This window comes from Pelecanus crispus, chromosome 3 (assembly GCF_030463565.1).
Source record: "Pelecanus crispus isolate bPelCri1 chromosome 3, bPelCri1.pri, whole genome shotgun sequence".
NCBI classification, from domain to species: Eukaryota; Metazoa; Chordata; class Aves; order Pelecaniformes; family Pelecanidae; genus Pelecanus; species Pelecanus crispus.
The window spans coordinates 20,584,692-20,608,995 of NC_134645.1; the positions used below are offsets into that span (position 1 = coordinate 20,584,692).

At 39.4% G+C, this 24,304-nt stretch overlaps 1 protein-coding gene across 1 annotated transcript in view; it reads left to right on the top strand.

The window, feature by feature from the left end:
- The window catches only part of MTR (5-methyltetrahydrofolate-homocysteine methyltransferase), a 49,326-nt gene that overhangs the window by 19,463 nt on the left and 5,559 nt on the right, over positions 1-24,304 (top strand). The window contains exons 13-28 of the mRNA XM_075707785.1: positions 977-1,089; positions 1,896-2,036; positions 2,695-2,880; positions 4,541-4,720; positions 5,724-5,840; positions 5,939-6,079; positions 9,280-9,369; positions 9,968-10,120; positions 10,691-10,798; positions 14,461-14,561; positions 16,599-16,666; positions 17,523-17,643; positions 20,125-20,206; positions 20,982-21,080; positions 22,310-22,385; positions 23,596-23,751. Of these exons, the coding sequence (XP_075563900.1) occupies positions 977-1,089; positions 1,896-2,036; positions 2,695-2,880; positions 4,541-4,720; positions 5,724-5,840; positions 5,939-6,079; positions 9,280-9,369; positions 9,968-10,120; positions 10,691-10,798; positions 14,461-14,561; positions 16,599-16,666; positions 17,523-17,643; positions 20,125-20,206; positions 20,982-21,080; positions 22,310-22,385; positions 23,596-23,751 (1,932 nt within the window). The remainder of the gene's footprint in view (positions 1-976; positions 1,090-1,895; positions 2,037-2,694; positions 2,881-4,540; positions 4,721-5,723; positions 5,841-5,938; positions 6,080-9,279; positions 9,370-9,967; positions 10,121-10,690; positions 10,799-14,460; positions 14,562-16,598; positions 16,667-17,522; positions 17,644-20,124; positions 20,207-20,981; positions 21,081-22,309; positions 22,386-23,595; positions 23,752-24,304) is intronic.

Here is a 24,304-nt window from a genome sequence, read left to right on the forward strand (position 1 = left end):
ACAATCGTGTAATGTAAGCAAGCCAGCGTATTTTACTCTGCAAGTCTCAGACACTTTGTAATGGTGTGTGAGTATTTTTATCCTCACTTTGCAACAGGAGAGGATTAAGCACAGAGAGATCAGGTAACTTGACTGCAGTTGATTATCAGAGCTGGGATGAAATCCTTGTTCACCTGCTGTGAGACAGCTGTCCTATGTTGCCTCAGGTGTCGATCCAGTCATACTGGGACAGTGTTCCAGCAACGCATCCAGGCCTAGAATGTCTTTTGTTTTAGCAAAGTCTAGATCTGTATGTTCCTCAGCCAGGCCGCCTTTTATACATGTCCCCTCTTTGGGACATGTATCTAAGTGAAACAGTGAAACAGTACCTTCTTTTTGGGCTGGTATTTTAGTCTCACAGTCAAATCAGTTTGGCATAAATTAAGTGAATCATGGCTGGCCTGTGGTTTCAGGCAGTAGCTTATTCTGTTCTGCTGTAAGGTTAGTTTACCTCTGAGTTGCCTGCTACCCAAGAGTCCCACTTGGCTCGCTCCTCTGAGCTTGGGTACATGGTTAAGAGCTGACCTTTTTTGTCAGGCAGTTCAACAGGCTCCTTCTCTGGTGGTGGTAGAGTCATGAGATAACATAGTTGGAAGTTGAGAGAAGGTGGGTATGTGCATACACATAGATGCCCAAAGAATCGTAGCTTCACGTCATTTTATATTGAACAAATTGGCTGTTATTTTTTGTGGGTCGGGTAAATTATTGACTGTCATTGAGGAAGGATAGAAACCTTTGGCATATGTGTTGGAAGTTGTTTCATTGCATTTCTTTGCTAGTTACTCATTAGATTTGTGCACATCCTGATGTGCTGAGAAATCACTATTCTTAAAGAGAGAGACACCTCTATTTCACAGTTTAGAAAAGGGCCTTTGTGTTTCTTACACAGTTTTTTCTTTTCTGTTTTTACAAATATGTTCAAAAATATCTTTTTAAGGTCTGGAACCATTCAAGATTGGGCCACACACCAACTTTGTTAATATTGGCGAACGCTGCAATGTTGCAGGATCACGGAAGTTTGCTAAACTCATCATGGCAGGCAACTATGAAGTATACATTTTAACAATAATCTTACAGCTAATGCTCTGATTTTTCATTGTTCCATTGCACTGTGTTATTAGTTGTTTGTTTTGCTGGCACAGAGCACTATTCTACACCAGTTACAAGACTAAGAAAACAAGGAGAATTTACTTTCTCACTGTCCTTTTGTTTCTGTGCTTACCAGCTCCTAATAAATTTGTGGGAAGGGTTTTACAAGGGCTTTTTTTGTTTGTTTTTTTTTTGACAAGTGTTACAGGAAACATGACTTTCCATTTTTAATTAAGTTACACAGCTGATGATGGTTTAGAAAATGGCCTGGTCTGTGCTGTATCTAGGGGTGGATTTACAGAGGAGGGAGGAAGGAATGGGGGTGTAATCGATCCTTCCAACATGTGTGGTACATCTGACTTTGTGTGTTACAAAACAGCAGAGCTTGTGATGCAGGACCTTTATTTCATACCATCACAGAGACTGTTTTCCTGTAATCTTGTGCAGTCAGAAGTCCTTATTGCCATGCAAATCTTAAATCATTCAATTAAGTGTATGACCAACATTCTAAAATCAATGGCACTACCAGCACATTAGGTCTCTGGTGCCATGTTTTTGTGAACAAGTTAGTTATCAGTTGTACCATGCTAACAACTGTTGTGTGTTGTTGTACATCACGGACCATTTCCTTATTCTCTTATGGAATGTCTTACAAATTTTTAAATTTTTGGCTGCATGCTTATTTTGGAGAGGCGAAATGTTATCCTGAGAATGACTAGGCTTTTTGTCTACTGACTGTTGTTTTGGTTTTTGACTTTCTTCTTTAGGAAGCCCTGAGTGTAGCCAAATTGCAAGTTGAGATGGGAGCCCAGGTTCTTGACATCAATATGGATGATGGGATGCTGAATGGCCCTGCTGCAATGACCAGATTTTGTAACTTGATTTCTTCAGAACCTGATATTGCAAAGGTTGTAATTGAGTCACTCCAAAGCACAATAAAGAACGTTTAATTGAGCTGGAAATTGCCTTTCAGAAAATTTTGATATTGATTTATTTAGTAACCAGTTTAGGTGCTTAATAAGCAGAGGTAGGTGTCCCCCAAGAGGAAGAGGTACTGTAATAGGGAAGGCCTTTGGGGGAAACAGAGGTTTTAGCATTATCTATCTGATTTCAGCTAAATATATGCCAGTCCTTTTCCTTGGTTAGAAAAGCTGAATGCAGGTTCCGTTTGCAGCGGTTATGAGACATAATCTGTATATTGTCAGTGCATAACGGTAATGCTTTCCACAAAACTTAAAATTGCTATGGTTATAGGATGGTTTTAAAAGATACTTCTGCAAAGTGCATTCTCTAAAAATGAGTATCTAATTCAGAAACACAATACAGGGAGAAGTAGAGGTCTTTATATGATATATGATAGAGTTGCCATAGAAGCTCTTGAGTTAAATTTGCTCTGAGTTTTGCATTTAAAGCAAAGTGAATCTACAAATACTATCTGGAAACTTGTTATTCATAAATGCTAATTAATGTTGTGTGCATTTTTATGTTCAAATGGGCAAACAGCGTGTGGAAGTCTAATTTATAACTTGTATGTATTACCCTGGCTTACTTCTCTGTTATTTACAGGTGCCTTTATGCATTGACTCCTCAAATTTTTCAGTGATTGAAGCAGGTTTGAAATGTTGCCAAGGGAAATGCATTGTAAACAGCATTAGTCTGAAGGAGGGTGAGGAAGACTTTTTGGAGAAAGCAAGGAAAATTAAGTTGTATGGAGCAGCTGTGGTTGTCATGGCTTTTGATGAAATGGGGCAGGTGAGTGTCACTTTAAAGGAGAGGTATTTTTCTTCTGGAGTGCAAAGCTTTCTTACTCTTGTGCAAGACAAACTTGTTTTGTTTCATTGACACAGGTGAGGTCTGTGTAGTCTTAGCAATAGTTTTGACCCTGATATGTAAGCGTTTCTTACGGTGCTCACGTTTGAGGAATCCAAGTACTGCTCTTAGAGTACCTCTGATAGCACAAGAGTGTGTCTCTTGCTATTCAGCCATGCTGAACTCTTCCTTCTGTGGTGGTTTGACCCTGGCTGAATGCCAAGTGCCCACCAAAGCTGCTCTATCACTCCCCTTCTCAACTGGACAGGGGAGAGAAAATGTTACAAAAAAGCTTGTGGGTCGAAATAAGGACAGGGAGATCACTCAGCAATTACCGTCATGGGCAAAACAGACTTGACTTGGGGAAAATCAGTTTAATTTATTGCCAGTCAAAACCAAGTAGGGTAATGAGAAATATAAGCAAATCTTAAAACACTTTCCCACAACCCCTCCCTTCTTCCCGGGCTCAACTTCACTCCCAGCTTTTCTCTAGCTCCTCCCCCCGAGTGGTGCAGGGGGTCGGGGAATGGGGGTTGCAGTCAGTTCATCACATGTTGTCTCTGCCACTCCTTCCTCCTCAAGAGAGGACTCCTCACACTCTTCCCCTGCTCCAGCGTGGGTCCCTTCCACAGGGTGCAGTCCTTCAGAAGCAGGCTGCTCCAGCGTGGGTCCCCACGGGGTCACAAGTCCTGACAGCAAACCTGCTCCAGTGTGGGCTCCTCTCTCTCCATGGGTCCACAGGTCCTGCCAGGAGCCTGCTCCAGCATGGGCTTCCCACAGGGTCACAGCCTCCTTCGGGCACATCCACCTGCTCCGGCGTGGGCTCCTCCACAGGCTGCAGGTGGATATCGGCTCCATCACGGACCTCCATGGGCTGCATGGGGACAACCTGCCTCACCATGGTCTTCACCATGGGTTGCAGGGGAATCTCTGCTCCAGTGCCTGGAACGCCTCCTCCCCCTCCTTCTTCACTGACCTTGGTGTCTGCAGAGTCATTCCTCTCACATACTCTCACTCCTCACTCCAGCTGCAGTTTGTGTCCTGGTGTTTATGGTTTGTCTCCTCCCCCCCGCCCCCACTTCTTAAATATGTTATCACAGAGGTGCTACTGCTGTTGCTGATTGGCTTGGCCTTGGCCAGCGGCGGGTCCGTCTTGGAGCCGCCTGGCGTTGGCTCTGTCGAACATAGGGGAAGCTTCTAGCAGCTTCTCACAGAAGCCACCCCTGTAGCCCCCCACTACCAAAACCTTGCTATGCAAACCCAATACACCTTCCTTCAGAGGTTGTTTTTAATTCAGAAACTGAGTTTTGCATGAGAGTGGAATCTTTGTGAATTAATTTGGTTATGTCAAAAAACACATACTAAACTTTGAATAGGATGATGAAATGTTGGGGAACAAAATTGTTTTTAATGAGTTGAGTCAAAACTCCAGGTACAGGTGTGATAATATTTTTAATACAAAATTCTTATATATAATCCTTTTCTAATATTCGTGATGCTCAGATTCTCAGTCTTGAGTCACTCGAACTGTAAATGATTTCTGGGGGGGCTTGTTTTCTGTGTTGTCTGTGAGTTTCACGTCAGAATTCTTTTTCTCCACTAGGCAACAGAAACAGAAACCAAGATTGCAATCTGTTCCAGAGCTTATCACCTCCTTGTGGAAAAAGTGCACTTCAATCCAAATGATATAATATTCGACCCTAATATTTTGACCATAGGAACTGGAATGGAAGAACATAACCTGTATGCCATGAATTTTATCAATGCTACTAAAACCATAAAAGTGAGTTGTAAGCTTATTTTAACTTGCAGTATTTTGCTGAGATTATTAAAAACCCAAACCACCACCAAACAGAAAAACACCCCCCGCCCCCAAACCACAACAACAAAACACTGCTGCAAAATGATATGCATTTTAAATTAGCAAGGGTGACTATTCTTCTGAAGTGCAGCCATTCCCCAATATTGCTGTATTTCCAGTAGAAGAACTTCACATAGTTCCATAAATATATTTCAATCCATTATCTCTACTGTAAATACACTATATTAATTAAATGAGGTAACAGTCACACTCAGTTCTAGCTAAAAGGACCTCTTTGCAGGTACGTGAAAGCTGCTTTTTTTAAAAATTTCCGTTACTGTGGAAGGGATTTGTGCAGTAAGCTGAATTTTTATTTAGCCAAAATGTGTGTAAGGAGGTACAGCAGTGAAGAGCATCACCTGAATACAGCCAAGGCAGCTGTACTCTCATGTTTCACAAGGCAACTTGATTGGTCTCGAGATGCTCTGTCAGTAGCAGTCTGGGGCTTGGAACACCCCACAGGCTATTTTGTCACCACAGGGCTTCTGGAAGGGAGGGTGCACCCTTGAGGTTAGCTGCTCAGCTACAGCCTCCTCCTGAGATGTGCAAGCTAGCAGGCTGGCTGCTGCTGTTTCCAGAGGAGGGCAGGATGGGAGAGCCGTAAGTAGGTCTGCGTGGGGAAAATCTGGAATGCTGCTGTGGGAGGGCTGATACGTTTAGAATAGCACCTATGACTATGGAAACCGTGGTAGTTACTTACACATAACTAGGCTGGATCTTTCCTTTTACTTGTATCTTTTTCTACAGGGATTTGAATTGCTTTTATGAATTTGAGTAACTAGAAGGAACTGGAACAGGGAAGAGAGAAAGGGTGCATAGCCAATGCACCGCAGCTCAGGGGCCAACTGTTTTGTGGACTGAATGCTTTGCTTAGGTTTCCTTTTTGGAAGGCACTTTTCTAAAAATTTATGTGCAATTCCTATAGGAAACACTGCCAGGAGCCAGGATAAGTGGAGGTCTTTCCAACCTGTCTTTCTCCTTTCGAGGAATGGATGCCATTCGAGAAGCAATGCATGGGGTGTTCCTTTACCATGCAATTAAGGTATGATGTGCTTTTGGCTTCCATGTATTTGCACTTGGCACATGTGCAGTGTTATGTCTGACAGCCCTGGTTGGGGATTCTGTATGGGTTTTTTTCAGTATGGCATGGACATGGGAATTGTGAATGCTGGGAATCTGCCAGTGTATGATGATATCCACAAGGAATTGCTACAGCTGTGTGAGAATCTAATCTGGAACAAAGATCCTGATGCGACAGAGAAACTTTTACATTATGCTCAGGTAACTTCCAATTTTAAGCTTCGAATAGTAGTTATCTTAGCACCTGGGCTTTAACACCTCCCTGCTGGTAATAGGTAGAACAGCCTATAAACTGCACATGTCAATCTAACAGTGGCTATTAGAAGTTACTAATGATTCTATGAAGTGGTTCAGTTATTAATATAGACTAAAATGCGAACTCTGTAATAGATTGAGCCTCTCCAATTTCATAGGTGCCTTGAAAGATCCTGCACCAGAGTTCTTCATATGCTTCATGAGGCCAAGCTGCATAGGTGTTCTTTTTAAAAAGAAAACAAACCCAAAACAAATAAGAAGCAAAAAAGCCCAACCAAACTCCCCCACAAACAAAAAACCCTCACAAGCAAACAAAAACCAAATAAAACCCGGAAAAGGCCAACCCACAACCAAAGCAAACCTTGGTGCTGGAGCTTAATTGATAAGTGCAGTGTGGGAGACAAAGAGTAAGCCTGTCTCTCTGGTGGTAATAGCTTGCTTGGAGTATATGTAAAAGGTGAAGTAGTTGCTTGCGGTTTCTGGCTGTGCCACAGACTTCCAGTTCATGTAACTCATGTCAAGAGTGAGGATCAGCTATTTAGTGTTTTTGAGATGCTGTAATGACAGTGGTGATGAAAGACAAAGATTACATACCCGAAGGTTTCCAGATGATCAGCCATAAAGGCGACTGGTGAAATCCTGGTCTGAACAGAACATACAGCAAAAATCTCTGTGGGTTAGGTGGCTTTTAGATTTAAGCACACAAGTATGTTTGTATACGTGTTTTGTAGCTCCTGGAGGTATTATTTCTGTGCACAGCTTCATTTGGTTTGTAGTTTGCCCTGTGGTGGTGCGTGCTTATTAGGAACAATGGCAACATGTTGAAAACCAGTACAGGAAGTCTCTCCGTATCCCTTGTGCTTAGGCTCTTTTAGATGGTGCTCTTAGCGTCTAAGCAATTCACCTGGGAGTCATCTTGTCTGTATAAGCAGAGTTTCACCTTTAGGGTACTCAGGGTTGTATAAAGAGGAAGAAAAAAAAAAGAAGGGGAATTAGAAAGGGATTGCTTAAGCAGTGTTTCTGCAGAAGGCAAAATGTGAATTTAAATGGAGCATGAAAAGTAGAAATGGAAGTGGATGGTGACTCCTTCTAGGTCTAGAAATTTGGGAAGCTGTGGTTGGAATCTCTGCTTTTATTCATGGTGGTAGTAAAACAGCCCCCGGTTGCAAAAATGAGACACACTCTTGATTCAAAACATCTTTAAAAGATCTAATAAAATTTAAGGTAAAATAGTACAACTTTCAGGTTTTCACTGGAGTTATCTTGATTTGGGTTTCATCTTGGCTCTGGACAGATGTGACAGTCCAAATAGATAGTCACTTACAGCCAATGAGAAGGATTATTACTTTGGAATAATAATACTTTGGAGGCTTTGGAGTTTGAGGCATATTTCAAAATATTTATTCAGACCTTCTTCTGATACCATGGAATTGAATGGCTCTAAGTTCTTTTGTTTAAAGGTTTTAACACGAAAGTGTCTTCATTAGTCAGTAAGTGCAGATGTTCTTTTTATTTCCAATTACTGCAGTTTATTCTGCATGAAGAACATAGAATGTGCAGTCCCATTTCAAGTATTGCACCTCTGATAGAGTGCCAGTGAGGTTTCCTCCTAGTTCCTTCAGGTAATAGTAATGTACCTTGACAGTTGTTTGAATTACCTGTGGGGAAAAAAGAGGAACTTAATCCTTGCAGATTTAGGACATCAGTCTTCATTTGAAGTTTGAGATTAAAAAACTATTTTCCATGAAGTGTATAGCTGCTGACATTCTCAAACTGAAACTTTGTCCCATTTATGGCAATGCTTCCAAAGGCATGTTTTTTCATCCTCAGCACGCAGTACGATCATCCTGTTTTTAAAGATCTGCATGTAGTGCTTGCCACTGTAGTCCCTGTGTGCCCACCCTACAGCTTCTTGGGTTATTTTTAGGTTGGAATGGTTCCCTTGCTGAAATGTCTGGCCAGAGGTTGAGGAGCACTTCATACCTTTTCATTGAATCACAGAAGGGCTGAGGTGGGAGGGGACCTCTGGAAATCATCTAGTACAACCCCCCTGCTCAGAGCAGGGTCAGCAGGAGCAGGTTGCTCAGGGCCGTGTCCACTTGGGATTTTAATATAACTAAAGATGGAGACTCTACAACCTCTCTGGGCAACATTTTCTTCCTTCTTCCATTCCCTTTTTACAAACTAGACCTATGAGTGGAATAAGGTGTGACAACAAGAAACTGTGAAGTTAGCTAATATTCGTATAAACATGAATGAAAACTTGTTCTGGTTTCTGTTCTCATGAGTGAGATCTGGTTTCTATGATTTGTCCCACAAGTGAGATCTTGCTTCCATGACTTTTCCCATGGCTCTATCTTTAAAAATTTGCTGATGAGCACTCAAAAGTATCAGAGGTTCGTAAGGACTGAAGGATGTCAGATTATGTGGAATAACTGACGGAGGAAAAGAAATGACTTGCCTGAAGTGTGGTGGCTGAAGTAATGGATAGCATGCTCTTCCACAAGCCTTCCTGGGGTGGGTGCTTATGAGTTCTCTTGCATTGTGAAGCCCTTTTGGCCTATGGATTCATAGCAAAGGGGAGTGTGAGTGTGAGGCAAAGAGAGTATGCGAGGGTTTGGGACGGTCTATGTGCATGAGAAACAGTAGTTCTGTAGGCCACCTGATTGAAAACACATCTGTGATATGGAATAACATAACCTATTCCAGCAGAAACTGCATTAGTGCCAAATTAATTAGAATGTGAAAATGAAGTGTAGTGTGTGGGCCAGGAATCAATTTAAATTAAGTTCCCAGAAGTAAAACCCTTAGTATTAGTGATTTCATCATTGTTAAGAGTGTGAAAATATTAAACTGCTTCCTCTTTTTTCTTTTTTCTTTTTTTTTTTTTAAATTTTTGTTTGTTTGTTTGTCTTGTTTACATCTTCATTGAGGTATATACTCTTCGGGACATAGACCCCCCCCTAAGTGTCTGTAATACATCACAGGTGTTTGCAATATGATTTGCATGTATATAAAAAAACTTCTGAATAATCTAAAATTATTTTATGGGTTGGTGCTTGAAATTATCCTCACTTTTCTAAAAGTAAAGTCTGTAGTTGTACTTTTTATACTTGCAAGCTCCTGTGGATGTCTTTCCTCTTTAGAATCATGCCCAAGGAGGAAAAAAAGTTGTACAGACCGATGAGTGGCGGAAAGGCTCTGTGGAGGAAAGGCTGGAGTATGCTCTCATAAAGGTAAACCTGTGCAGAAAATTGTCCTACCCATCAGGGCTCAGAGACATGATCACAGCTCAGACTTTAAGGGACACCTTTGGCATTAAAAATTCTTCAACTGCCATTCTTGTAAAAGCTCTTAATGAATAATAAAGAATATATTTAATTAATATATTTCATTAACTTTAATAACAGAGAAAATTGTGATTTGTCTTTAAACTTCACAAGTTGAAGTCTTTGACCTTTAATATTTTATTCTGCTAGGATTGGTAGTAACATACTGCTTTTAGTTTCCAGGGGTTTTTTTTGGTCCTTTAACTACTGCGCTGCTGTGCTGAGGAAGCAATCTTTGAATGTTTGTTTTTTCTTAATAATGTGGTTAAGAAAAACAGACCAACCTGTTAATACTGGGGACTCGATTTGAATAACTTTATATGCCTAAGAACTACAGTGTTTTGTTTCCCAAGAAAACCTATTTTAAATACACATTTGAGGTATTCTTAAAGACTAGCAGTATCTGAAGTATCTGTACTTTCATTGTGATTTTTGGGAGGGGAGAAAGCAACTAAATAAAAGCTGTATTTCTAGCAAGATAAAAGCCTCTCAATGTTTTTCCCAGGGCATTGAGAAGTATGTCACTGCAGATACAGAAGAAGCAAGATTAAATCAGCAAAAATATCCTAGACCTCTAAATGTAATTGAAGGGCCTTTGATGAATGGCATGAAAATCGTTGGTGATCTTTTTGGTGCTGGAAAAATGTTTCTACCTCAGGTAATGAGAAAATTATTTCATATATTTTCCTATTTTGCAAAAGCTACTGTTGTAAACTGTAACCAAAACATTCTATGCTGGCTGTTTTTTCAGAACCTAGCACATGAATTGTGAAAATTCAGGTGCTGCTAAGAAGCAGCCCTATTTTTCCTTTACTTTGGAACTTGACTGTATTTTTACATGTTTGTTTCCTTTCTTCCTGAGTGTTCTTGCTTTATTTGAAGTGCAGTGTTAAGTCTGGGCCTGTGAAAAAGAGCAAGAGATAAAAAAGATCCAAATAAAAATTGCTGTTTAGCTCCTTCCAAGTCTGGGCCTGTTTGTAGCTTCCAGTTCTATTGTAAGCGGTCCAAGAGGTTGCACTGTGAAAGTAAGTGTCATGTGTAGACCCTTAGTCCAGTAGGGCCAGCAGTCTGCTACCACAGAATACTCTGCAAAGCTGGAATCTGGGTCTGCAAATGAAGTTTTATGTATTGTTTGAACGGGTGTAAAAGAAAGCTATGAGAAATCTGAGGCTGTTCCTACACCTGATGTTTACTGTTTATTTTCCCCCCACTCTGTTTATCTGTGCAGGTGATAAAGTCTGCTCGAGTTATGAAGAAGGCAGTTGGCCACCTTATTCCCTATATGGAAAAAGAAAGAGAGGAAAGGAGAGCCGAACGAGGCAGCATAGAGGAGGAGGCAAGACACAGTCCTTTGTGCTGTAACTCTTTTCATAGCATGCCCTGACAAAAATTGAAATTATTTTTTGCTCATGACATACATTCAGCTTTCATGCTGCAGAGTTAATGCAGTCATATGGAAACTGACAATCTTGGCATCATTTGAAGTAGGTCTGAAACTCATAAAGTGCAGATTTTGTGGAACTCTGCTAGGTGTGTGCCTATGCTGTTGTCACAAGTTTCCTGAAGGATGCCATAAGCCTTTGTAGGCCCTTTATACCAGTGTTACTTATTTCTTTTATTTTTGTAGGCATTTAATTCTAGTGCTATTTATTTATGGTACTTCTAACTTTATGGCAAATTTTGCTGTTTGCTTCTACTACTTGTGCCCTCAGTGAACTATGGAACTCCCTTTTGCATGTTCAAAGCCTGTTACCATGTTTCTCTTTATTCAGCTCTTCCCTTCCCCCTAGCCCTGACCATTCTCCCAGCTAAACAAACCAAATTCTTCCATCCTTTTTCTTCATAGATTGTGACTTCAAGACCTCTTGTTATGATACAATGGTATGCTCATTGCATGTGTAGCTATGACCAAGTTGCAGGGGACAAGTGCTTATGAAAACAGCGTCTGAATATAGTTGTATTTTCACATGTGTGTTTTTCCACCAGTTTGAAGACTACTTTTTATGTAATACATAAAATATATATATAATTGAAAATATCCAATGGTTTTTCAGATCCTTGTGGGCCTTTCCTTTATAGCATTTCCTGTTCATAGCCAACAGTTGGTGATGCCTGAGAATAGTTTTATCAACTACCTGTGCATATACTTGCAGTAATTTCTTCCAAGTTTGGTTAATGGAATATGTGATAGGAGCATTGGAAAATAAAGATACAGGATGTCCCTTGTTTCTGCATACTGATAAGAGTCTATTCAGTACAAAAGAGAGTTCAGATGAATTGGACAAAAATCCCCATTTAAATACTCATGTCTGCTGTTTCCTACTATGTTTGTGATGTGATAGGTGCTTACAGCTTTGGTTGTTAAATATTTTTCTTCTTCTCTTGTCTTTATCTGACTATCAAATTTAGGTTTGATGTACATTTACTTTTCTTTAGTCCTGTAGAACCTTACCTTTTCTTCATGAGTTCTCAGAGACAATAGCTATTATCTGAATCTGGTATTCAACACACACACACAAAAAAAGGAAGAATAGCAGAATTTCTGTAAACTGTGATATTTGTGTATTTCTTTTGGTTTCCCTTCTGTGGATTTTTGAACGGTTCCTAATTCTTCCCTTGAAACCTTCTTACGCTGTATCTTTCCATTTGCTGTGGATCTGTTGTGTGATTGTCCAGCATAAATATAATGAATACAGAAAATAATTTAGAAAGAAAAATGACCTGATAATTAAACCTGACTTACCTTAACAGAAGGAGGAGAATGCCTAGTCTCTTTTCCCATGCTCTTTCTGGATGTGAAGAAGGTGTCTTCTCTCCAGTATCTCAAGTGGATCTGTTCTCTGGCTGTCATGAGTCACTTTTCTATGTGTCATCTCTCTCCTGCTCATGCTGTTCTTTTTTATTTTAATTCAGATGACAATGCCAGTATTTGGCACCTTCTGGTTTGTTCTGATGCTTTTTGAAGTCAGTGAAAATCATTACTCCATTGCTTCCATGATCACTGGATTAGGATCTACTGTGAACCCTCTGGCATTTAATTCTCTGGCGAAAAAGAAGTGAAGTGGAATATTTGAGAGGTTCTTAAAAATATAGCAAGCACTCTGAAGAGATTGTGAGAGATTTTGAGGAGAGCAGGAGGGAAAAAGTAGGGCTTCTGTCATCCTGCTTCCTCTACCTTCTTCTGAGCAAGGGATGTAGTGCCTTCCTCTTAAAAAAAATTTTTGTCATTGTATAGAGAATTGGTGAGAGAGGAAAAAACAGCTGCGTCTATCTCCAAAATTAGATGTTGACTTGAAGGAAAACGATTTGCAGACCCTGGTAGCTGATCTGTCTGATGTTACCCAGGCTACTGTAACCTCCAGGACAGTTTTAGTCACAGACTGCCAGGAAATGCAAAGTGTTGATAGTTACATTTGAGGATAAATAGCTGTGGCTGTGGATCTCTATCAAGATTAAAAAAATGAAGCCCTTTGGATGTGTGCCCAGAACTTGAGGACCTCCTTGCTTGAGACAATTGAAATCACAGTGTGCCCTAAATAGGGTTTATTTAAAATAGCGTGTGCTCTGGCCCATGTTGTTTGCTGCCCAGCACAGATTTTCCTTCTTCTCATGTGCAAATACAATTTTTTATTTTTTTATGTCAATCACTAGTTATTGGGTATGATAAATGTGGGCAGCACTTTTCGTTCTTCCCCCAGTCCTTGATTAATCTTTCCCCAGTTTCCTCTTACGTTCCAGCACTATATTTTCAGCTGCAAATTTTTTTATTGATATACTGAGATGGCTGACTTACAGACCTCCATTTTGCCTTCTCTGTTCCCTGGTCTTCTATAAAACAGGAGCACTGGGGAGATAATAGATTTTAGTAAACAGCAGCATTGGTGGGGATCCAGCGTTTTTATTCAACAAATGTGTTAGGACCATGGGAAATGCTAGTATCATTCTTGGTAATATACACAGTCTTTTTCCCCCAGAAAATTGCAACTACAGAAGGCAATGTAGGTCCATGAAGTAGAGAGCTACTTGATACTGTCCAGAAATAAACATGCTTCATAGAAGGATCTAATCCTCCAGTTCTGTCATCTGCAAAGAAGAGGAGATACTGGCGAGAAAAATATTTTGTAGTTTCACGTAGAATATGCTCAGGTTTCCACTTTATTTAAATTCTGTGCAATCTAAGTAGTCTGTTACTGGCGTCTGATCCTGCGCCAACTCAAACATGGCACTGTGGTAGCCTGGAGCTGCTCCAAATGACAACACTGATTATAGAACTGAAAATGTATGACAGTGTATCTGTGTCCTGGTGAAGAATTGCTATAGGACGTTCCACTGTTCCCCTACTGGTAGGACCCTTTTGTCAGGGCTGAATGCCATCTAGCCTAGGACCAGTTTGTGACAGTACAGTTTCCCTTCTTCAAGGATATCCTTTTTCCAGCCTGTTTGTTCAGTTTGGGTAGTCTGAAGTACCCCGATCACTGCACTGAAATATCTCCCTTGCTATTTGTGTTGCATAAAAAATTAGTCTCTTCTGCTTTTGCTAATTCTTCTCATTCTTCTCGGCGTTGCATTACAAGATTGTTCTTGGTGCACAAACAGGCGTGTAATTATGAGTGTTCATACCCTTTTGTTCTAAATATTTAATCTATTTAAACTCTTTATTGGTGAGGTTTATATTTGGAGCAGAGGTACCCTAGGAGTTCAGTTATTGCACTGCACAAAATGCTATCCAGATCTGAATTTTTTTATCTGCTGTTTACTCTTTTAAACACAGATTTTTTGAATAACATGCACGCAATTTGCAAGAATAATTCTTGTGCAAGTTTTTATTACTTGGATCTTTTAAAATAGTTTTTAATACTGCCTCTGCTGTGCTTTGCAATTGCTTGTACTACAGTAGGAGTCTTGGTCATGGATTAGGATTGCACTGTTGAAGGATCTGTGCAAACATACTGAGGCTTCTGAGTAGTTTAACTCCTGTGTTATTTGTTCAACTTTCAGGATCCTTACCATGGTACAATAATACTAGCAACTGTGAAAGGAGATGTACATGATATTGGCAAGAACATTGTGGGAGTCGTTCTGAGCTGCAACAACTTCAGGTAAAGAGACTAACGTTAGGTAGCTGGGAACACAACTGTATAAGGCTAGCTAATTAATATATTAGGCTAGGCAGCTGTGGTGATAACAGAGGTGGGCATTTCTTCAAACTGTCCTCTGTTCCCCAAGTTGTGGTTGGGAACACAGATGATACCAGCTATTACAAATGGGGAGGCAAGAGGGAGTATAGCCTCCTCCTCTAATACTTTTTTTCCTAATAAATTGGCATCTGAGGTGAATACAGTTTATCATCAACTGATATGTAGATGAGAGCATAATTTTTTAAATTTGTTCTATATTAGTTAAATATGATAATGTCTTAAATGTACAAATATAATGTCTGAAGAAATCAGGTATAACAATTGTAGTAGGCAAGACTATGTGTGGGTTGTGTGTTGTGTTGCAAAAAAGGAAGTCTTGTACGATTCGAGTGAATGGTTTAGTCTGTTTTTCAAGCTGTTAGTTAACTGTGAGGTTTTAAAAACTCGCAGGGGTATGTTTGTTAAATAAGAGATGAGAGTCTTGTCCTGTTTCTGAGCTTCAAAAGATAGAACTTAAAGAAAAGTCAGCTCTTTCAAGGCCTGTGTACATGCAGCAGGGTTGGCAAGAGTGTTGGAATGAATGGTCATGTTTCCATCAGAGCCCTTTGTCAAGTATCTATCAAATGTTGTGCAAAGCTAAATCTGCTTTGGAACTCTGTCTTACTGTTCATTCCTTTAGTTTTGTTTTTGACTTGGGGCTGTAATTTGCTCTATAAAGACCCAAAATTATCTCTTTATTTTAAAACACAAAGGGTTGAAGCCAGTAGCAGTGCTGTGTACGTGCAGTATATTCCGTTTCATTATCTCTTGAAATTCTGTAAAATTGGTTTCAGGCTTTCTTGAGCTTTATTTAGACTTGCTGAACTGAAGCCATAGAATTTCCTGTCACCATGAGTATGACTGAGGCTGAATGAAGCTAGCAGGCTGGGGTGGCTTACTTGAAAAAAAATAAAAACCTTGGCAATGGCTAGGGTCAATAGGAACGAAATGCTAGCAAGGGAAGTGTAGTGTCTCATTTCATAAAATGTATGCTTTAATAAGACAAAAAAAACCCCAACCCTGGATGTCAATCATCTTATGTTCCTGACATAAGATACGATGTCCACAAAACCTTTTTGTGTTCTCCAAGTAATTTCAAAAATGCCACTGCTGTTGGTTAACCCTGGTAGGCAGCTAAGCACCATACAGCCATTCCCTCACTTCCACCCAGCCAACCTCAGTGGGATGGGGAAAGAGGAAAGGAAGAATAAAAGCAAGAAAAATTGTGGGTGGAGATAAAAAAATACGTGAAGGAGAAGTGGAAGAAGAGAGAAAAAACCAAAACAAGTTATGCAAAGGCAAGCACTCGTCACCTCCCATGGGTAGACTGATACCTAGCCAGTTCCTGAGCAAAAGATGGATAACCCCTGCTAAACCCCTTCCTCTCCCCTTTTAATTGCTGAGCATGATGTCATATGCCATGGAATATTTCTTTGGTTAGTTTGGGTCATCTGCCTGGCTTTGTCTACTTCCAGCCTCTTGTGCATGACCCAGTCTATTCCATGGGAGGTTAGAGTGAGGAACAGAGAAGGCCTTGGTGCTGGACTAACACTGTTTATCAGTAGTTAAAACATTAGTGTGTTATCAGCATTGTTTTGGTCACAGATAGAAATCACAGCACCATACCAGCTGCTATGGAGAAAATTAACTCCATCTCAGCCAGACTCAGTACAACCACAAAAAAAAAAAAAAAAAAAAAAAAAAAAAGCCTCTTGCACTTGAATTTTCTTATCTACTGAATCATCTGGAACTTTCATGTATTGAAAATTTTGCCAGACCCCAAGGTATTCCCTACATTAAAATTCCCAACAGAGGTCTTAAGAGAAACAAGCAAACAAAAATCTCAATTTTAACTTCAGTTTTGGGTCAGTCATTTACAGTAAGAGCAATGTATTTGCCTTTAGCAGAAATTTGACCTGCTTTTTAAAGAATCTTGTGTCATCTCACTTCTTTTCACAGAGTTATTGATTTAGGAGTCATGACTCCATGTGATAAGATATTGCGAGCTGCTGTTGAGAACAAAGCAGGTATAGAGAGATTTCGTTAGTACTCCTGAATTGTTTGATTTTAAACCCCACTTGTGTTTTTTATTGCTACTCATTGCATTTTTGTGCTGTCTGTGATTTGGTCAGACTATCTTCAGATAAATCAGAACTTTTGCATTAACAATAGTAATTATTTAGTATTTGGCACTTCTGCGAAACAGCCCAAGGAACTGAAAACCTGTACCAAAAGGACAACTCTGAGAGATGTTTTAGTATTGGTTTTACAGATGGGTAAATGGAGACTTAGAAAGGTTAAATAACTTTGTGTTGGGTCTTAAATCAGTAACAGAACTTGGCATTCAGCCTGCCAGATCAGTGAGTGTGAAATCAGGAATGAATTGTTCTAATAAATAATGAACTTCCTGAAACAAGTCACAGTTGCTTTGAACAGTCTGTTGCAACTTGGGAAAGATGAATTGTGTGGAGCATAGGTGGTGAAGTTTGAAAGCGTTTGCTGTTTCTAAGAGCAGAGCTTATGATTATTTTGTCTTATTTCCCTCCTCAGTGCTGAACTTATGAGGTTTGAAGCTTGCTAATTGGAAGTACTGTATATTTATTGTGGAAAGTAGAGCAGTAGGTGTTCAGCAGCTGTGAAGACTGAGAAATATCCTAAACTGGGGATTTGGAATCACTTTCATTCTTGGAAAGCTTTCACTTTTGATTAGGTCAAACCTCACTTCTAGACTAGCAACTATCCTGCTTTTTACCTCACTATTTTCTACCTGATGCATGAAGCTATCTGATGTATGAAAGAAATGCTTTCTGTAATAATTTCTGTGTCTTCCTAGAGTAGATTTGCTAAACCCTTTGTGTATGTGTGTTTGTAAATTTGCAATAGATATAATTGGCCTATCTGGTCTCATCACCCCTTCTTTGGATGAAATGATTTTTGTCGCCAAGGAAATGGAGAGATTGGCAATAAAGATTCCTTTGCTGATTGGAGGAGCAACTACTTCTAAGTAAGCTATCTCAGCTGGGAAGATGGGGAATGTGTATAAAAATAGTGTTAACCAGGGAAAAAGAAAATCTATAGCTGTTTCTTGCTCCCTTTTGCTCATTTTCCCCTAGCACACGTGCTGGTATGTCTATACTTAAGACTGAATGTTATTTCTTATATCAGAAGTCCTAGAATACAGAGGTAAAATGCAATTGGGACACAACAAATAATGGACATCATAAACATTTCATTTTTGCTAGTGTTATGTATCTTGCAAGTGTATATTGTATGTGGAAGTATTCTGTGTCCTTCTAAAAGTTGATGCACATGTGCATATGAATACAGTTCTGTTCTTCTACGGGGTTGAACAATCTGTTTTGGTTCACCAAAGCATTCTGAAAATGCAGGATTTGGAGACTAGAAATGGTCATATTGACATCAGGGAGCTATTATCGAATAAGAAAGTTGATGAATTTGCCTGGATCACTGTTCACCACTGTGCTGATTGGGTTGAGACCCCAGTCCTGTTCAAGCAGGCTGATCGGGAATAAATCCTAGCTGCTTGCCTTGAAATAGTTACCATTTGGCTTTTGATAGACTGAGCTTTTCTGAGGAGATCTTGTTCTCTCAGATCCATTCAAATGAAATAATGCAGCTGCTATGATGTGCTGAAGACCAGTGTTGGCAGCTCCCTGACACCTAGTATTAACATTACCACAAATGTGTTTTAGGCATGTGTAATGGCCTAGGGTCATGCTTTGCTAACTGGTTCATGTACAATATGCTTGAGTAGGTGACAGCTCAGAAGACTGCAGAGGTCATTTCTTGCACAACCAGAAGCTGTAAGCAGCATGGCTTTCTTTATCAGGGCAGCACATGTTCTAGCAGAACCATTAGCTCAATGTATTCTGTATTTTTGGCCTTAGCAAATCGTCCCATAATTGGACAGACAATGAAGAGTAGGATCACTACCTGTCTTTATTGGTCCTGTAGTTATAATGCAAGGTTAAGTGTATCCTTTTTCTCCTCCTCCATATGAGTCTCTTTTCCTATGGCTTTGATACTGAGAACAAACATGGAGGGTTTTTTCTTAAAAAAAGGAAGGGAGGGGGGAAGGCTTTATGTTAAGTGGAGGTCTTAGGAGAGCCCTTTCTTCAGATCTTTTTAGTGTTTGTACACAGGGCATTGTGGCCTAGTAATTGATGTCAAATAACCAGCATCAAACAATTTTGTAGAATTTTTTCACAGAGATGAATGTAGCCAACAGCAAGGCAGCACTAGTTTTATCCTTGAATGTGGAAATTGCTGAAGAATATGTGTATAATTTTGTATACGTAAATAATAATTTTAGTCATGTGAACTGTATGTAAATATATACTTACGCATATGCCCAGACACATAAAATTTCTGTCAAGTATATATATGTCAAGTAAACATATTCTTTATGGAAGACTGGATTGGTAATATATATTTAATTTTACTTCCACAGTCTTAAGTTTAACCTCATGTGTGCATTCTGCAAGGTTGTGTACGTGTCAGAGGTTGCTAATGAAGTGCGAATCTGCACTTTTTCTCTGTACTTTTTCTCTGTTCCATATTTGCTGTAGAAGATTGCTTCCTCGGCTCTGATTTAAATTAATTCAAAAAATGGTGTTTGACCTTAGCATTCAAGAAAGCCAACTGAGCTTTGGCCTGCAAGGTTCCTGCACTTGCTTGCACAGTTTGCCAGGAATCTGAGCAACAGGGGTAGCCAGCTGTATTTCACATGATAGGTTAGGCCTCAGTTTAGGACTCCAAAATTTCATTTGATCAACAAAGTGCTATAATATACAAGTGATTCTTCATTATATGCTGAAGTATTTCCATGAGGACTGGAATATGAGTAAACGCTAAATAATTGGGTGAATTGGGAGCTTTTTCTGTGAATTACTTGACTGACCAAGCAGGTGCAAGTTTGTAATATTTATTGACCACTGGCAGAATTTCTTCTTCAGGTGAGTAGAGAGCTTGTGCATCTGGTTTTGAAGTAGAGCTTTGTAGAAATGGAATAATCATCACTGAAATATGTTAATGCTAATCCATAGACCCAGAAACCCAGCACGTGGGAGGAAAACATAAAGGATGAGCAAAAAAGATTAAGAAAAAATTGTTAGTTTTTGGTAGGCTTAGTTTGGAACAGTCTCACTGCAATTTTCTGAGACTCAAACTAATGAGTTGCTGATTTTCAGTCAGTTGGTAAGACAATGAGGGAATGTGAGTTGGCACATTATTTATGAAGCATTCTGATACTCTGAAGAAAAGTGTTTATGTACCTATTATTAAAAGCTGTGTTTAATCATCCATGCATAGCAGATGGGTGAATTGCTTGCTTCTTTTGAAGTTCTGGTGTATGCATTAAGTCAGGATTGATTTTGCTGGCGTTTTTGTCTCGGTGGTTGTGGGTGGGGGAGTGGGTTTTTTTCCCCAGTTGTGAAATGCTCACTCTTTTTCTTTTCCATTTAAGAACACACACAGCTGTTAAAATTGCCCCACGATATAGTGCACCTGTAGTTCATGTCCTGGATGCATCCAAGAGTGTTGTGGTTGTAAGTTCTAAATTATAGTTTCTCATCCATGCAAAAATATATGCCCTGTTTTTCTGTTGTGCCTCCCATCCTTTCCTCTAAGGCTTAACGTTATGGCAGAAAATTGAAGAGCCACATCAGAGATGAGTTTCTAAATTACTACTGCTTCAGTTATTTTTTGCTGCCATGTGGTTATCTCATCTGACTTGTGTCATTTATTGTCACTGGATACCTTTATTTAAATGCCCATTTCTCTATTGGGGGTGACATGATTCATTCTGAGTCCTTGACTGTTGTTTTGAGATGTTTCATAGTGAAGAGCGCTGGGGTTAGATGTGATCTGATATTCTCTCTATTTTGGATATATTTCTGAAGTTAGTGATATGGCAACATTAGTACTATGAAATGTCTGGCTGAAGTTTTCTGGGATAGATGCTCTCTGTCAGACAAATAGGTAGCAAATACCTGCTGAAAAGAAGTAGACCAAGCTGTGTGGCGTTTCTATGACTATTCAGTCTCTGAAGTCTTGAAATATTCTTCTCCCGGGTCTTTCCAGAGCCAGACTTGGCTCTGCTAATATTACCTGTGTAGTAGGGTAGTACTCTCAGTAATAATCATATTCTTAAATATGTTTTGAACCTAGCCTGCAAACGAGTTGTAAGGCTTAGTTTAGTGTTGCCAAGTGTAATTGTAAACAAGAGTTTGAAAGACAGATAGCTTAGTCTGAAGTTCATACTCTGTCCTTACTATAGTATGTTACAGTATGTACTTAGCGCTTTCTCTTTACTTTTTTCAGTGCTCCCAGCTCTTAGACGAAAAAGTAAAGGATGATTTCTTTGAAGAAATATTAGAGGAATATGAAGAAATTAGAGAAGAACACTATCAGTCTCTCAAGGTATAATATAATTGCTTTAGCTTCTTTTCTTGTTTGAAGTGGTTATTACTTGCCTCATTACTAACTCTCAATTTTAGCTCCGTATGAAGACCTTCAGGTATATTTGTGCTGATTTAAAACATGCAGTAGAATTGATGGAAAACTCTCAGAAGTGCTTGTGAAATCAAATTTTCTAACCTAGAAGGGAAAATTCTGCATGAGTCTAACACAATGCTTGGCAAATTCTTGATTGTCCTCAGTGGGCAATCAGTGGTATCTAGGACGTCTCCATGGAGGTGGCAGTCAGGTCAACTTAACCAACCTACAGGAGACCAGTGCTCTCCTGGAGCAGTAGCTGGAAACAGGGAGCTACACTGGGGTAACTAAAATGGCACTGGTTGCTTTTGCTGGTACTAAGCCACACTCTATTGAGTATTTTCAACACCATGCTTTCCTGATGTGTTCATATTGTTTAGGTTAGGGATCTGAGCAGACTCAAAGTAGAGAGCTGAGGCTGCCATTTTAGGAAAGTGAAGAGAAGGAAGCAATGAAATGTGGAGATAGACTGTGCAAATTAACAGTAGGAAACAAATAACATATGACTTCTCTGAGGCTGTCTTTGTAAATACATACAGAAGCAAGCTCAAAGTCATTTGGCTCTTATCTGGTCCCTTGATAAAGAAAGATTAAAGCTTGAGGCCTCCAGCTGAGGATATTTGACTTGACCAACTTTAAGACTGTCTTTGCACAGGGAACAAGTCAACTAAGCTGAGATCAGTGAGTGCAGCGCTCTTCTTTAAGCAGAGGTCAGCACTGAATTCATGGGCCTTACTGAAGTTGCTGTAAATTTTCTGTGCCTTTCAGAAGAGCCAGTAATTTGCCCAGAGGCATGCTGCAGTCGCTGGTGGTGGCGTCACTGCAATCCTAAGCTTTTTGCAGGCAGGAGAATATCTTCCTGTACCTGTATTTTCATGTCATTTGAAATAATAAAGGAACTTCTGGTGTAGTTCAGAGGAACTAGAAATCTTCTAGGCCAATTTCATTAGAAGTATACAGGAAAAACTAATGGTATGGTTGTGATATAATCTTACTTTACACTTGTGAACTGGGAGTTGTTGGAACTGAAATTGTCTGTTGTCAGATTTGTTCTGAAGACCATTTTGAGTAAAACTCTACCAAAAGTCAACAGTTACAGTTTATCTGTCTGAAAGACAGCTGGGTTTGTGAAATTAACCTTTCTGTCTGTACAGGAAAGAAGATACTTGTCTCTACAGCAAGCTAGAAGAAATGGTTTCTGTAATGACTGGTTATCAGGCCATAAACCAGGTCAGTTTAAATGTTGTTGGTTGTTGTTGCTGTGCCTTTATTTTATGTATTTATTTTATATTTTTTTTAAATTAGCTTATGCTTCATTAAACTTCAGGATATAGTAGTGTAACAACTTGAGTAAATTGCTGTCTGTCTGAGCAGAGATTTTTTTTTTTGCATAAATTTGAGAATCTGTTTTTGCTTTATATTTTTCACAGTGTATTTTAAAAATAAATTAATAGCTAATAAAACAATTGGAAAAAAAATCCTAAAACAATGAGTTACACATAACACCATATCATCAAAGATAAGTCTAATGCCTGCTTTGCAAAGCAATGTCGGACTGGCTCATTATATAGCAAAGCTTACTATACCATATTTAGGGAACACACATTGTGACATGGCATTTATATGAAATTCCTCCTTATGCTTTTTCCTGCCCTTCCCCCATCACTTTCTGTACCAGTTTGGTTTTTTGGTTTTTTTTTGTTGTTGTTAAATTAGAGACTAGAAGTATAAACAGCATTCCACAAGAAGTTGCATCCTGCAGTGACATTAACACCTCACTGCTGTCATTTCATTTACAAGACTCAACAAGATGCTAATTTTCAATAGCTCATCTTAATAAAGGTTGTATTATAAAGTATTGAACAGCACAGACAAAACAAGTGCAAAGCTTGTGGCTGCCTCATAACATAGATCCGCCTCACTTTTTCACTTGTGCACATGCATCTGAACAAGTGTGTGGTGGTTGCAGAAGTTCTTAAAATTAGATACTAATTTACAGAACTGTTCTACAGTACCATAGCATGTAGTATGTCTGTGTATAGAAAGCAGGATTGTAAATATGAAAAGTATAGGCCAAAAAAATATGTTAGGTATTGATAAGTTGTGTAGGTTTTTTTGGTCTTCTGTTTTGGCCAATATTTTGGCCAATGAAATAAGTTCAGAAGCCCAAGAGCTAACAAGTGTTGATTTGTATGAAAGAACAAAAGGCCTTAAATTTTCTATTTCAACTTTACATGGCTTTTATGCTTTTTTTTAATCACATTGTAACTGTAGAGTATGGTATGACTTGGGAATGATATGACACTGGGGATTGTAAGACAACTACTTTGGAAGAGGTCATTTCCAGTGGTGGCGGCTGGTGAGCATCAGTTATGCTGCACATATAAGAGCAATATTAAATTATTTTCGTCATGTCAGATTGTACTTCTGATTCCTACAGTTAAACCGAATTTCATCGGCACAAAAGTCTTTGAAGATTATGACCTGGAAAGGCTGGTAGAATACATTGACTGGAAGCCTTTCTTTGATGTCTGGCAACTTAGGGGAAAGTATCCCAACCGGGGTTTCCCTAAAGTCTTTAATGATAAAACTGTAGGTGAGTATTGAAATTACATTTACTTCGTGTAAATAATCCTAACAGACCTGTCATGCTGCATTAAGATTCTGAATGTTTTAAAATGGCGAAAATACGTGGAAACTCAGTGTCAGTGAAATAATTTGTTTAAAGCAACAGTTAGTGAATCAACTGTTGGCATGTGAGGCTGAAAAATAAATGGGGAAAAATGCTCAATCATCTTATTTAGAATTCACCTGTCAAAACACAGGGAGGTATTTTAATGACAGAAAATGGCAGCAGAGCACTTAATATATCTGTGTTCCCATTGTGGGTGAAGATGGCAAGAGGGCTCTGTCTCCTCAAGCTATTCAGCAGGCCTTGAAATACATGAATAAGCTGCCAGGGTGACACTGAAATCAGTGTTCTGGGTCTGCTGCACTGTGCACACACACATTCTCTGTTGTTTATTTTATTCTGCGTCCTCTGCCTCTACTAGAATGGTGCTGGCAGAAATGGGGTTTTTTCAAGATACATGGTGTTACAACTGTGTAGACATAATCACACTGCTGTCTTTCTGTTTGCTGTAGCTGAC